Genomic DNA, 13403 nt, shown 5'->3' with positions numbered 1-13403 from the left:
TATTGCCATTTCTCATTTTGTCCAGAAATTTATTCATGTGTACATGTATCGCTCTTCTTTCTTTAAAGCAGCTAGATATGAATATGTTTGTGCATCTTAATCTTAAAGATAATTTTGTTAAACAAAACAAACTTTTGAAATATAATATTTAGATTCGGAAATTAAGGAGGGAGTTGGATGCATCTCAGGAGAAAGTATCAGCTCTGACGACACAGCTGACAGCCAATGTGAGTACACTGTAGATAAAGAAACTGATAACTGCTGGCAAGTAGTGAGTTGGGTTATAAGGAGAATTTTATATATAGTTTTGTAACTCTCAAATATAGTACATTTAGACTAACTGTGCTTTATTCGCTTTTAGTCTCCTAATTAAATATATTCTCAGGGCAGCACACACATTAAAATATATCAAAACAAATAAAAACAATTTTGCTTAATTAAACATAAATCAACTGAATCAACCCAGCAGTATATATTTTTGAAAAATATGAAAGTGTCATATGGCTTTTTTTAGGCCTCTGATGTTTTGTTATTTTTTTTGCCAGTTTGATATTTCAGAAGTTTATTAAGGTTCCAAGCCCAACTTTTTCAGATTATAGTTTTGTTTATTGGCATTCATCTCAAATTTTCTAATTATTCCAGATACTGAAGCTCCGAAGCACTAATGGTGCTACCTAGCTGAGAACAGCTTACCTGTTAATTTTGATGGAACAAGACAGTCCCTGCATATATTATTTTGCATGTGTGGATTAGCTTCTGCTATTGAAATGAATGGGGGACATCCTGTGCTTGCAAATCATGTCTATGCTCATGGTTTGGTTTAGCTTGTTTTTGAACCTTGGCTTTTGGCTTGTCTCCTCCAAACAAACATTGGTTATGGTTTGTGATTTGTCTGGAGCGAGACAAACCACAAACCTGGCTCCAGCAACACATTAAGCCAAGCCGTGGCTTAGCTTTGTGCAGCAGCAGGAGGAACAGGGGAGGAGCATAGTAGCTGTGATCTCTGGGAATCTGCATGCTCACACATTCACACTAAACTATAGTTTGGCTTAGCATTTCGTGTGAGCCAGGTCTCTCACTTAAGTCTGTAGTTGATCATTTGAGACACAAAAAGTTAAGATGTCACTTGTGAACATCCATCCCCACAAAAGGAATATGGAAGATTGGGAAGAGAGGGGATTGGCCTGCTCAGTCCCCTGACACTTTACAGTAAGTATCCTGGAGGGACGATTAGGATTGGGGAGCCATATGCATGTGGTTAAAGGACTCCTCTCCTGCACTATCCAAGTACAGATATGTTTCAACAGAGCTTGGAAAAGTTACTTTTTTGAACTACAACTCCCATCAGCCCCAGCCAGCATGGCCACCGGATTGGGCTGATGGGAGTTGTAGATCAAAAAAGTAACTTTTCCAAGCTCTGTGTTTCATTCTACAGAATTCAGTGGCTTAATTTTGCAAGTCTTAACTTGTGCTAAAGGTAATTTCTTTCTTAAACTATATGACTGCCTTCCTTATCAGTTATTTGCCACTCTGCTGAGACTGCTGGTTGGAGTGAGGATTGGCTTGCTGCTACTTGAAAGCTAATCAACCCCCACCTAGTTTATTATTATTATTATTACCCATGGAACAATGATCAAATAGCAACCACTTTTGATCCTGTGGGCTGGTTTCACACCAACTATCTAAATCTAACAGAGGTCACCTTAATCACCACTATGGAATTTACTAACTGCTCCCCCTTTGAATGCCTCTTTTTTTTCCTCCTTGTATTTGAACTGAGAGTCTTTGCTGGTTCTTTAAATAGTTGGCAGATCTTTTCAAACAGGAATTACTCGCTCCAGTATTTTTAAAATAAACATTTTAGCTTTATAACACATTAGTCAGTGCTAAGCTTGTTTTATTTCTACCATTTTTCTCACAGATTTGGCCTAGTTTGTTTTTATAGGGGCCAGAGGGATCAAGAGCCACATCTCCCAGTGTTATCATACTCTTCATGGTTGTTTTCATGGTGAATGTGAGAACAGTTACTTGGGATAAGGCAGCTATGTGCTGATGGTGAACAATGCTGGAATGACTGCACAAGGCTTTATTGTGCAATGTAGATACAGGAAAAATATTTGTCATGGCTTTTCCTTAGCTAGTGGGAAATGGTTCTGAAACTGCCATCCTAAGCAGACTTGCCATGGATAAATATACCTGGGAGGCAGAATATTGCACAGGCCAGAAGCTGTGCATCAACATGCTTAGTACTATGACTGGTTGGAGCAGTTGGAGCAGCAAACTCATTGTAGGTGATGCTACAACTAGATGCAGTAGCATCAGTGGTTGTTGTATGGCCACTTAGTTTGATGGGTTTTGTGATTCCAGAAACGGTGGGTTTGCCAGGGCTTAGTTGTCTGTGCCAGTCTTGCAAAGACTAACCGCTTGTAGATTACATCATTTATGCAGAACAGTATCTTCTAAATTCTTCTGCAAACAAAAAGTCTACAAATACAGTCTTAACTGTGATGCAATTTAACTTACAGGCACACCTTGTGGCAGCATTTGAACAGAGCCTGGGAAACATGACCATTAGACTACAAAGCCTTACCATGACTGCAGAACAGAAGGCAAGTTTGAGGTTCACTTGTATGTTATTCATGAATGTCTATTTCAAAATGACCTTTTAAAATTAACTTGATAGTAACATGGTATCTTTGGGATCAGTAAAACTTCCCTAAGCACAGATCAACATATTTGTGTTGCTGTTGTGCCAGTAACCATTGGGTATAAACATTGTCTCCTGGAGAAAAGAAAAAAGGAGATAATAGACCATTTGTATCAGCAGCTTTCTTGAGCCCATGTTTTACGCATGGCATTAATCCTGTCTCTCTCTTCATTTCCACAAAATGAGCATGTCAATGCCTGTACATTAGAGGGGTTGTAAAAACAGATTAGGGAATGACTCCAAGTAATAAAAATTTATTTATTTCAGTTATACTCCATTTTTCCTCCAAAAAGTCCTCAGCAGCTTCCCTATGGTTCCTAGGTGGTCTTTCATTCTCAGAAAGTATACAGGACCAGAAGGTTTTCGTTCCAGTAGCAGAACACCAATTGATGTCTTCAGGCCATATTTTGAGCTAATTCTACACTTGCTTAGTACTTTATTTTGATTAATCCTGCTCTCTTTCATGTGTTTATAGTATGTATGTAATCACTGAACTACAAATAATACATTTCCTATAAATTATATCCAATATCCAATTTTAAACTGAAACCAATATTTTCCACCAAACTGTAGAACTACAATATCTTAGAACAAAATTTTATTTAAAATAAGGTACTACAGAGATATAGACATGACACCCTTACATATTTGACCTATTGTACAATTTCAATTTACTTCAGTCGGGGTGAAGATTTAAAATAATTATCATTATCATAAAATAATTATTTATAATACAAGTCACTCATTATCTAAATGTACATCAAGATGACTGTAGTTTTGATTGCTTGTCCAATCTGTAGTTCAATACATTTGTGCTGCTTTTGTGCATCAGCTTATTCCTTTCTGCTCTAGACTATGGACTAGAGCAACTGATGGACTAGAGCAAGTGGTCTACAGCATCAAACTGGGAGCATGGGAAACTAGCATTTTGATGTGTGCTCTAAGACCAAATGCCAATCCTAGATTAGTCTGTGCCATCCAGTACAGTGTATCACAACACAGAACAGGAATGAGCAAGGTGTGTTGTGCCTATAAGGGTTGGTGAAATTAACCTACATGGCTCAAAGAAGTGAGTTATGATGTGGAGAAGACAAGAGCACAGACAAGAACATATGGCCTGCTAGTTTCTAGCCCATCTGATGTAAGGGTTGTTCCTTCATGATATCAAATATATTAATCAGACTAATGGCCAAACCCACGTACTAAAGTAAGAAATCTTGTACTGTTATATCATGTGTCCAGCCCATCCAATACCCCTTTTTTAGTTGTAGCCATCTTTGATCAATTAGACAAAAATACAAACAGACAAAATTCCTAAAATCTTACTAAGTCTCAGTAGCTGGCCACTGCTTGGATAACACATTCAAACTCATCTTAGGTTATCTATTGAACATTTCTCCAGATGACTGCACTGGGCTCATCCTTCAGATTAGTATAAGCTACTCCAAAGTAGTATAAGCTGCTTTGGAGAGAATTCAGATATAACTTTTTTTTGTGTGCTTCAGGATTCAGAACTGAATGAGTTAAGAAAAACGATCGAACTACTGAAAAAACAAAACGCTGCTGCTCAAGCTGCCATTAACGGTGTAATTAACACACCTGAGCTTGTCTGCAAAGGTAAAGAAATGACTCAATGTTCACTTTCAATAACAGCGTAGCACTCTGAGGGCATGGTAATAGCCGATGCAAAGTTTTGTGGGCTTTTAGGCATATATATTTAATAATCAAGCTGAACTTTCTTTCATTCACTAGTAGCCCTATCATTACTAATAATGTTTATAAACTTGTAGTTTAGAAAATCCCACGATTATACAGTAGGTTACTTTGCTGCATCCTGCCACCCACATCTCGCCACCAGTTCCTCTTCCACCTCCCTGGTTGTCTTTCTTACCCAGCAACCAGCATTGCTCTGCTTCAGCCATCAAACATTACCACCACTGTTCTGCTGTCCCAGCAATCAAGATTCACTTCCTGCTCCATCACTACCACAGTGAAGTTAGGATAGTGTGGCAGGAGGAACTGAGATTAGGTGTGGCACAGGCAATAGCAGTGGGAAATTCACAGCATGGGACATCCTTCCCCAACCTGGTGGTCTCTAAATGTTTTGACTACCACTCCCATTAGCCCCAGCATAGGACTACTGTAGCTCTCTGTGCTGACTCTAAAGAAGATGGGATAGGCAGTACTAACTGCAGATGGTGGCAAGAGGCAGCAAGGGAGAATGTGCATATGTGGAGAAAGGAAGATTCAATTTCTGAATGTATTTAACTAGGTTTAATTGCTGTTTAGGAAGTGGAACTGCGCAAACCACTGACTTGCGGATCCGAAGGCAACACTCCTCAGATAGTGTCTCTAGCATTAACAGTGCAACTAGCCATTCCAGTGTGGGAAGCAACATAGAATGTGACTCTAAGAAAAAGAAGAGAAAAAATTGGGTGCGTATTCTTCAACAAAGCATATCAAATGAGTTGAAGTGTGTGTCTATCAGCATTCCAAAAAACCCAATATATGAGCCAAGTAGACTCTGTAAATGTCCTGCTTTGAACTAAAATGAGTATTGTAAACAGTTAATAATATTTTGTGCCCATTTTTAGGACATAACAAAATATTACATTGAAGTGGTTGATACCCAAACTACATGTTTCACAGGAGATCTGTGATTGCATCTCCATTGTTTTCCCACTGAAAGGCATCTACAAGGATTGCCAATTTCAGAGCAACTGAGGTGGTGAGTTAACCATTTTCCCCGGGCTGTTCAATAAACAATGGATCCTGTCTTGGCTATTGTCATCAAAACTGGTGTGTTTTTAATATAGTGGGGCAAACAGCAGCCTGGGAGAGAGGACAGTTTTGACTGGAAAATGGTATGTGAGAGAAGAATTACACACACTGCTGCTCCAGAGAAATTTTCAGTGCCCCACAGCTGGGTGACGTGGGATTGCAGGCAATCTAGGCATGTACTTTGCTACAGATTTGGAAATGTACATTTCAGTACAGTATTTGTTAAGAATTCACAGTAAAAAGTAATTTTTGCTATAGTTTTATACTGCTTATCTGCACAGGATGCTGGAAGTGATGGATTTTACTTTAAATGGAAATCAGCTGATAAAAATCGAGCAGTCAGATAGCAATTGGTAAATAGGGCTGTGATAAATGTATTGCATAGACTATTTTAGTAAGTGAAAGCTTCACTTTCTTGAGTAATCTGGTTGCACTCATGGAAAAATTATCAGTTATGTTAATTATACCTTGGAGCCTATTTTGGCTATCATAGAAAATGGCTGAACAAAAATACAGTCTTTAAGTTTAATTTGTGAGGCGAGCCTTCAAAATAATCATTTTTCACTTCCCATTTGTTCATTTGCTTGCCGCTTATTGTGTGCAAGGTCTCATGTGCCGGAGGAAAGGTACCTACTATCAAACCCCGTTTTTTGTGAGACTACTTCTGCCTTAGTGATGTTGCTTTTTTTATAGTCTGAAGAGACGCACTTAGTTCCTGTAGTCCCTTTGAGCCCTAAGATGCTGTGTGTTATACCCAAACAAATGATCACTGCCTCCTATCTCAGATGAATTTGAAAACCCTAAAAAAGGATAGCTAACAGACTTTCAGGTCCAATTCAGCCCACTAAGTTTTTTTCCATGGAGAAGGTTGACTTCCAACATGAACATCTACCATCTGGGCTTTTATACTCCCTCCCCTTCTGGCTCTTGATCTGTGCTTGTTCAGACTAGCAAATCAGATCTCCCTTAACTGTGGATAAGCTTCTTTCTCTAGGGATTTCATTATCGTCAGTTTGCAAAGATCAAAAATACAAATACATATAAGATATCATAGGACAGAAATAACTTTCTGTACTGGTAAGAACAACAGATAAGAAGTGTGTATGCCTGAGGCCTTCTCCTGATTTTGCTGAATGTAATGGAAGGCCTGTAACGTCCAGATTCTAAAGCACTGTTCTCACCTCCTCCATTCATCAGTCAACACATGGAGAGGGAGTGGGATTGTGTCCACTTGAGGTCCTCTGACCTCTGCACATTAAGCAAAAATTGGAAAAGGGCTCTATGCAAATACAGTTTTATACACATAGGACACATGTTCACCACTGGGACCAAACGTGATGGAAAAAAGGAGAATAGGGTTATTGTGTACAATAACTTTGAGGGATTATGTACAGTACTTTTGAGGGGTTTATGGTTACAGGGGTACACGTCCTACAAATGTACAGTTGACAGAGTGTATAGCAGAGAATATGAGAATAGAGCGTTTGTGTACAGTAATTTTGAGGGATTGTGTTCGTGTGTAGTCCCACAGATGTATGGTTGACCAAATGTGTGGTGGAAGTGATGAGAAAAGGGCATTTGTGTACAGTAATTTTGACAGATTATGTGACATTGTTGCGGTGATATTGGGTAATTTAGGTGATGTGCAAATTACAATCTAAATTTTTATTGAAATGTGTACGTACTTCCAGCTGTGTAAAATGTACCAGACCCATTTTTGATCATAAGATAACATGCTTTTCAAAAAATTATTTTTTTCCTGTAAAATTATTTGTTTTGTGTGTGTGCTTTTGTGGAGGGTGGGTGATTTTTCATGTTTGTCTGAGAAATCCAGCGCTTTCCCTGTCACTGGCTTTATCTGTTAAAACTTGTCTTTTTTTCCTTCCTGCTTCCCTTTTTGCTTGTACTTCCTCTGGCAGGTCAACGAGGTAAGAAAGATGTATTTTAAATTTTAAAATACAAAGCTAACTCATCCATTTACATGATTAACTCTGTCAGCATCTGTAACCCTGTCTGAGCCATTTCATTTCATAACTGCCAACCTGTGATAACACTGTAATAAAAAGGTTCTTGAATGAAAAAGAATTTGCAATGTCTCAGAATGCAAAGGTATGCTTCAAAATAGGACTTGTCAACAGTCAACACTTTTGCAGTGGCTTATACACTGTCCTGTCTAAACAGAATGTAAAGACTTCCAGAACAAAAGGGTGGGAATCTGTACCTCTGCTGTTAATTTGTGCTGCCAAAAATGAACTTATGTAACCATTTTTAAAAGTGTTGCATGCTAACTATTCTCTTACGTTCTTTATTTCTTGTCATAAAACATGACTTGTTTTATTTATAATCCCTTTTGTTTCGGTCTTCTTCTTTCAGTTACGTAGTTCCTTCAAACAAGCATTTGGTAAAAAGAAGTCTCCCAAGTCAGCATCTTCTCATTCAGATATTGAGGAGATGACAGATTGCTCCCTGCCTTCATCTCCAAAACTGCATCACAATGGCTCAGTTGTCTCAACACCATTACTGAGAACATCACATTCCAATTCACTGTGAGTTGAATTTGTGTGTTTTGTAAAAAGTTCCTCTTGATATGTTGGTATTATTTTATATCATAATTTAGATCCATTTTGCTGGGGTCTCTGTGACACTAAGAATCAAATAGGTTTTCTTCATTGAAAGTTCTTTCCTCCTTCAGGTCTGCTTTTCTCTATGTGATGATCTAAAATCACTTCTAAGCGCTAATGTCCATAATGGCATATGAAGAGAAATTATCCACACCTGTTGCATTGGATAAGGACTGATTATCACTTCACAGATTGTAGTCAAGTAGGGATATCATAGTACAACATTCATGCATCTCTGAAGGGTGTTCACTTGTAGAATTCACAGTATGTCCCTTTAAAATGTTTTGAGGTGACAACCATGAAAGGTTGTGTCCCTCTTTGTCGTTCATAGTGACACAGAATGAACCATATATATGCAAAGATTTGACAAGAGGCACTGCGTATTTTTTAATCAGGTACCTGAATCTAATGCCAAATATAAAGGGGGTACATGGTTTATCTTTTTCCCTGATTGTTCCTGACTGTTCATTTATACAGTAATACTTACTCATGGCCTACCTGAATCTGCTACATCAGCCCCAGAAACCATGTATGTGGTGATGAGAAGCTGACAAAAGTATTTGAAGGATTCAGGAAATAATGTTGAATTAGGGTTGCCACTTCAGAAGCATCCCATACCCTGAGATTTCAGGGGCGGGCCCTAGTGATATCACAGGGGCGGGCCTGGGTGATGTCACAGGCGGGCCCAAGTGATATCATTAAGCATGATACATTTAAGCATCAACCACAGTTGCTTGGAGCATACAATTCAAACAAAAACATTTCTCTGATTGGAGATTAAGAAATCTTAGCTAAAACATGAAGCCTGGGTAGGGAACGTTTAATCTAGCCTACTTGCTTCTGGCAAGAAGGGTGTAAGTGCCCTCAGGCCAGGCCAGTCACCAGAAGGCCGCTGTAGGAAGAAAGGAGCCTAGTGTTGTGGGGGTGTTGGATGGGAGCACTCAAGAGTAAACATGGATGCCCCTGAAGGCTGCAATTCTAAACACGTTTACTAAGCCTCATCGAACTCAATAGGACTTCTGAGTACATAATCTCTAGGGACCTTAAGAGCTGCTATTTTCCTCTCCCCTTTAGTGCACTTTTCATGCTTCTGTGTAATTTTCTAGTCCTTCCTTTTTCCCTAGCTACCAAGATGCATCTTTCCCATGATGGGTTCATCTGAGAACTGGTAGTCCCCAGATGTTATTTTCCATAGATATTATTACACAATAAGAGTTGGTGGATATTAAATAATTCCCCCTCACCCCAAAAGGCACATCTGAAAACTTTGCAAAGAGGCTTAGGCATATCTCTTTACAGGAGCTAAAGAGCAGCCAATCCTTAAGAATTTACTGTATAATTAACTTACAGTACAGTGGTATACATGTCTACTCTGAAGTGTCGCTTTGTATTTAATGGGACTTACTTCCAGAAAAGTGGGTACAGTACAGGATGGCAGCCTAGGCTTTGGTTTAGGGTTGGCATTGGGGAAAAACAGTGTTCTTGTGCCTTTATGTATGGCAGGCAGAAATTCAACAGGTTAAGTCTTCTCTCAAATGGAAACACAATGGTGGGAAAAGCTTCACATTACTGTACTTGAGAGCCATGTTGTGTTGTGCCACACCCCCATGCTGCCCATTGTGTGACTGGTACTCACAGAATTCTCTCAAAAACTGAAATGTGCCCACTGGTTCAAAAAGTTTGGTGACCTCTACTCCAAACTAAATTGGCTTTATTTACAATGGGTTTTTTCTGGCCATTATTTGATTGTAGTTTAACAACAGGCATTTCAAAGTCTCCAACATTAATGCAATGAACCCTCCCCTGGGATCTGAAAGTGGAACCAAAACTCTAGACGCTGATCCGTTACCATGGCAGCATCCCATAAGTTTTGGTGCTTTGTAAATGTTCCAGCCATCTCAACCAGGTCAGAACACAACCCCTTGTGCACCAAAGAGAGAGAATTAAAATATGAGCTCCACAAGCCCCATCACTTCCGTTTTCCAATTGCAGCTTTTACAATCATTCACCTGTGGAGAAAGAAGTAAAAAAGAATTGAGGGGAAAACGATAACACGGAGAAGTTCCTTTTCTTTACTGTAGCGCTTTGACATAATCATGCCTCTAGCCTTCCTCCTTGACTCCTGGAATATAACTCTGCTGTTGGCGAGTGCAGGATGGAAGGCGACAGCAGGGAAGCTGAGAGCTAGAGTTCAGTAGACAAGCTTGATTTGTTATGAAATAAAAAATAATGAAGTATAAGCATTTTGGAAATGCAGCGTTCCCACCTTCTTTCAATCCAAGTAATGCTGCTTTCCAACTAGCAGGATTTAAAGCCACGGAATGGTATGCAAATCCTGAATAGCTCGCAAGAAAAGTGCTATATCTGTACATTGTGTCTCAGAACTGGAGAATTTAGGCAGGCTGCCTGGAGAGTTACCAAGAGAGGGAATATGTTTTGGCATTAGAAGTACAGCATTTGGCTTTGACAGGGAAAACTTTAGGCAGAAAATCAGCAGGTGCTGCTTTTCCCATTGGCATGAGGGGACAAAGCTCTAACTTTTGAATATCTGCCTGGCATGCAAATAGCTGTGCTCCCCTTCTTCTTTTCACCCTGTGTAAATGGATCCCTGCTGTTTCCAGCAGAGATCTTGATGCTTTAAAAGCATTGTTGCAAAAGGAACCCTGCAATTCATATGCCTTTAAAAGCTAGACCTGCAAGAAGAAAATCATTTTGCATCACCACACCTCTCTATGTTGAATTGCTGCCTGCTGTCATGAGGTGTTTAAAGGTACAGGAATCCTGCAAGGAAAGAGATTTCCATGTTTATCTTTCTTCTTACATTAATATGTAAAGCACTGCAATTGAAGGGATCCTCTAACCCCACCTTGTCTTTTTGAATGTTGACACTGATTTCCTATTTCCATTCACTGCTCTTGTACCAAATCAGAAGCCAGAATAAATGCTAGAAAATAAGCAAGTCTTATAGCCCGCTGCTCCCTAGCCTGAAATCCTTGCTCTCAGACATGGAAGTGGCTGTTCTTTCCTCTTTGATACAGAGGAAAGGGTGTGGCTTGCTTCAGGTTACTGAGTGAGCCCCATGATTCCTCCTTCTAGGGCTGAATAGGAGGAAGTAGTAGTGCCTTTTCAATATTCTAGCCGGCTATGTCCTCCTCCAGGATGCTACAAGACTGGAGCCACAGCTGGGCGGCCAGTCCAGAAAAACGGAGATCAAAGGACAGGGGGGTGATTTGGCCAGAGAGCACCCCAGAAAGCTGGAGTCTCTGGTCAAAAGCCGGGCAGCTGGTAACCCTATGGTGAATGTAAACAATATTGCAAAACTTGGCTATTCCTTTACATGCAGCCTCCTTTGCCAAGATGAAGTTCTACGGTCCTTACAATAAACTATTTATGATGGTAAGACACAGCATTAAATATAGATTAGAAAGTGAGGAATACTTGGCTGTAAGAAAATCAGGCATCGCTAAAAATTGCATTCCTAAGATTAAAAGCCTTGTAGCTTTAGATACCAAACATATTTTCATGTTTAAAAAATCTCACTTACCTTCAGCCACTTACTCTCACTTTCATCACTTTGAAACTGTCCTGTCTCTGGTATTCAATGGTCTGCAAAAGCTTAAAGCCATGAAATCGATCATGTCTTTTGTGATAGTGCCTGTTATCAGTCAAAATATACATATGACAAGTCTTGACAAATACCAAGTACCTGAAGAGTGAACAAGCATGGAGAATGAAGGAAGGAAAATGCATAGCAGTGGGCTGCCTGGGGCTTCTGCATTTTTATTTGGCATCTGGTGACAACCTTATTAGAAAACAGAAGAGCCAATGAATGAATGCAAGTAATGGGATGGTTCCCAGATTCAGTCCACATAATATTTTCAGAGTAACAACCATACATTGAAGGCGAGATCACATCACTCCAGTGCTGAAGGAGTTGCACTGGTTACCGGTTGTTGTCCGGGCCCAATTCAAGGTGTTGGTTCTGACCTTTAAAACCCAATACGGTTTCGGCCCAGTCTATCTGAAGGAGCGCCTCCAACATCATCAGGGATGCCACTCAACAAGATCAGCCTCAAAAGGCCTTCTCTCTATCCCACCAGTAAAAACAGCTAGACTGGTGAGAACTAGGTAGAGGGCTTTTTCAATTGTGGCCCCCACTTTCTGGAATTCCCTCCCAAATGATCTCCGCCATGCCCCCTCTATGATGAGCTTCCACCGGGCCTTGAAGACCTGGCTCTTCAGGCAGGCTTTTGAGGTGGGTTAGGTTTTATTATTGTTGTTGAGATTTTTAATGTTTTAATGTATTTGTATGTTTTTATTTTGTACGTCGCCCAGAGTGGCTGGACAGCCAGCCAGATGGGCAACTAATAAATTAAATAAATAAATACATAAATAAATACACAAATAAATAAATAAATAAATAAGCAAGACTATATTTTCTGCAGACATACTGAAGCAATATTTGAAACCTGAAATTTTTTTATAAGGCCATATTTCTTGACTTGGTAGCACTTTGTCGATCTCATTCATCTTCCAGCCTGTGAAGAAGTGGGGAACAGTACATTTGACCTTTTTAGTGGGGGATGAATCATATTGCATAATGTCCTTTGGGCACTTCATGTTCCTGATGTCAGAAAGTTTTGTCTCTCTTAAGATTATGACTTAAAGTTCTGTGAGTGCTCTAGTGTGAACACAGAATTTACAGACAAAGGGATTTTTTCATTTGCCATAATGGGAAGTGGAGAGAACCACAAGTAAAAGAATGAATACACAGGATTGCTTCCTTCATTGAAATGAATGAAGAACCTGTCAGACACGCTGGAGTGTTCTGTAAGCTTGATGGAATGTCTGTGAGCAGAAAGCTACTGGTCTAGGGCATATACACACACACACACACACACACACAGCAAGTAGTTCTGGCTCTCTAATTTACTCTTTGAAGCTTGCTTCAATTAACTTTCAAAACTCGGGGTGTGTGTGGAAATTGAGCCATTCTGAGGGCTCTGAAAAAGTACCCACTTGTTTCCACCAGCTCACATTTTCCTCAGAAGCTTGCCCCCAAACACACACTTTTCCTATCCTTTGAAACAGAAGAGCATTGAGAGAAGAGAGGCTTTTTTCGCTCTTTCTATCTCTCTCCATCATCTCAGTATACTGGATAACAGTGTTCATGGGAAATGCAATTGTAGCAGTCCTTGGGAAAAGCAGCATCTTCTATAGTGCTCTGTGGTCTTCCATCTTACTGTTATCTTACTGACAGAAAGGGAGGAGGAACCCTTCCTCCTATTTTTTCC

The 13403-nt window shown here is 39.7% G+C and overlaps 1 protein-coding gene across 11 annotated transcripts in view; it reads left to right on the top strand.

The window, feature by feature from the left end:
- NAV2 (neuron navigator 2) overlaps positions 1 to 13403 on the top strand; it is a 444626-nt gene that overhangs the window by 388383 nt on the left and 42840 nt on the right. For all 11 annotated transcript variants that reach the window (XM_061610652.1, XM_061610648.1, XM_061610646.1 and 8 more), the window contains 5 exons: positions 153 to 227; positions 2526 to 2609; positions 4213 to 4324; positions 4997 to 5142; positions 7862 to 8034. In XM_061610652.1, coding sequence (XP_061466636.1) covers positions 153 to 227; positions 2526 to 2609; positions 4213 to 4324; positions 4997 to 5142; positions 7862 to 8034 — 590 coding nt within the window. The remainder of the gene's footprint in view (positions 1 to 152; positions 228 to 2525; positions 2610 to 4212; positions 4325 to 4996; positions 5143 to 7861; positions 8035 to 13403) is intronic.

Source organism: Rhineura floridana, chromosome 2 (assembly GCF_030035675.1).
Source record: "Rhineura floridana isolate rRhiFlo1 chromosome 2, rRhiFlo1.hap2, whole genome shotgun sequence".
NCBI classification, from domain to species: Eukaryota; Metazoa; Chordata; class Lepidosauria; order Squamata; family Rhineuridae; genus Rhineura; species Rhineura floridana.
This window is presented reverse-complemented; position numbering and strand designations above follow the sequence as displayed.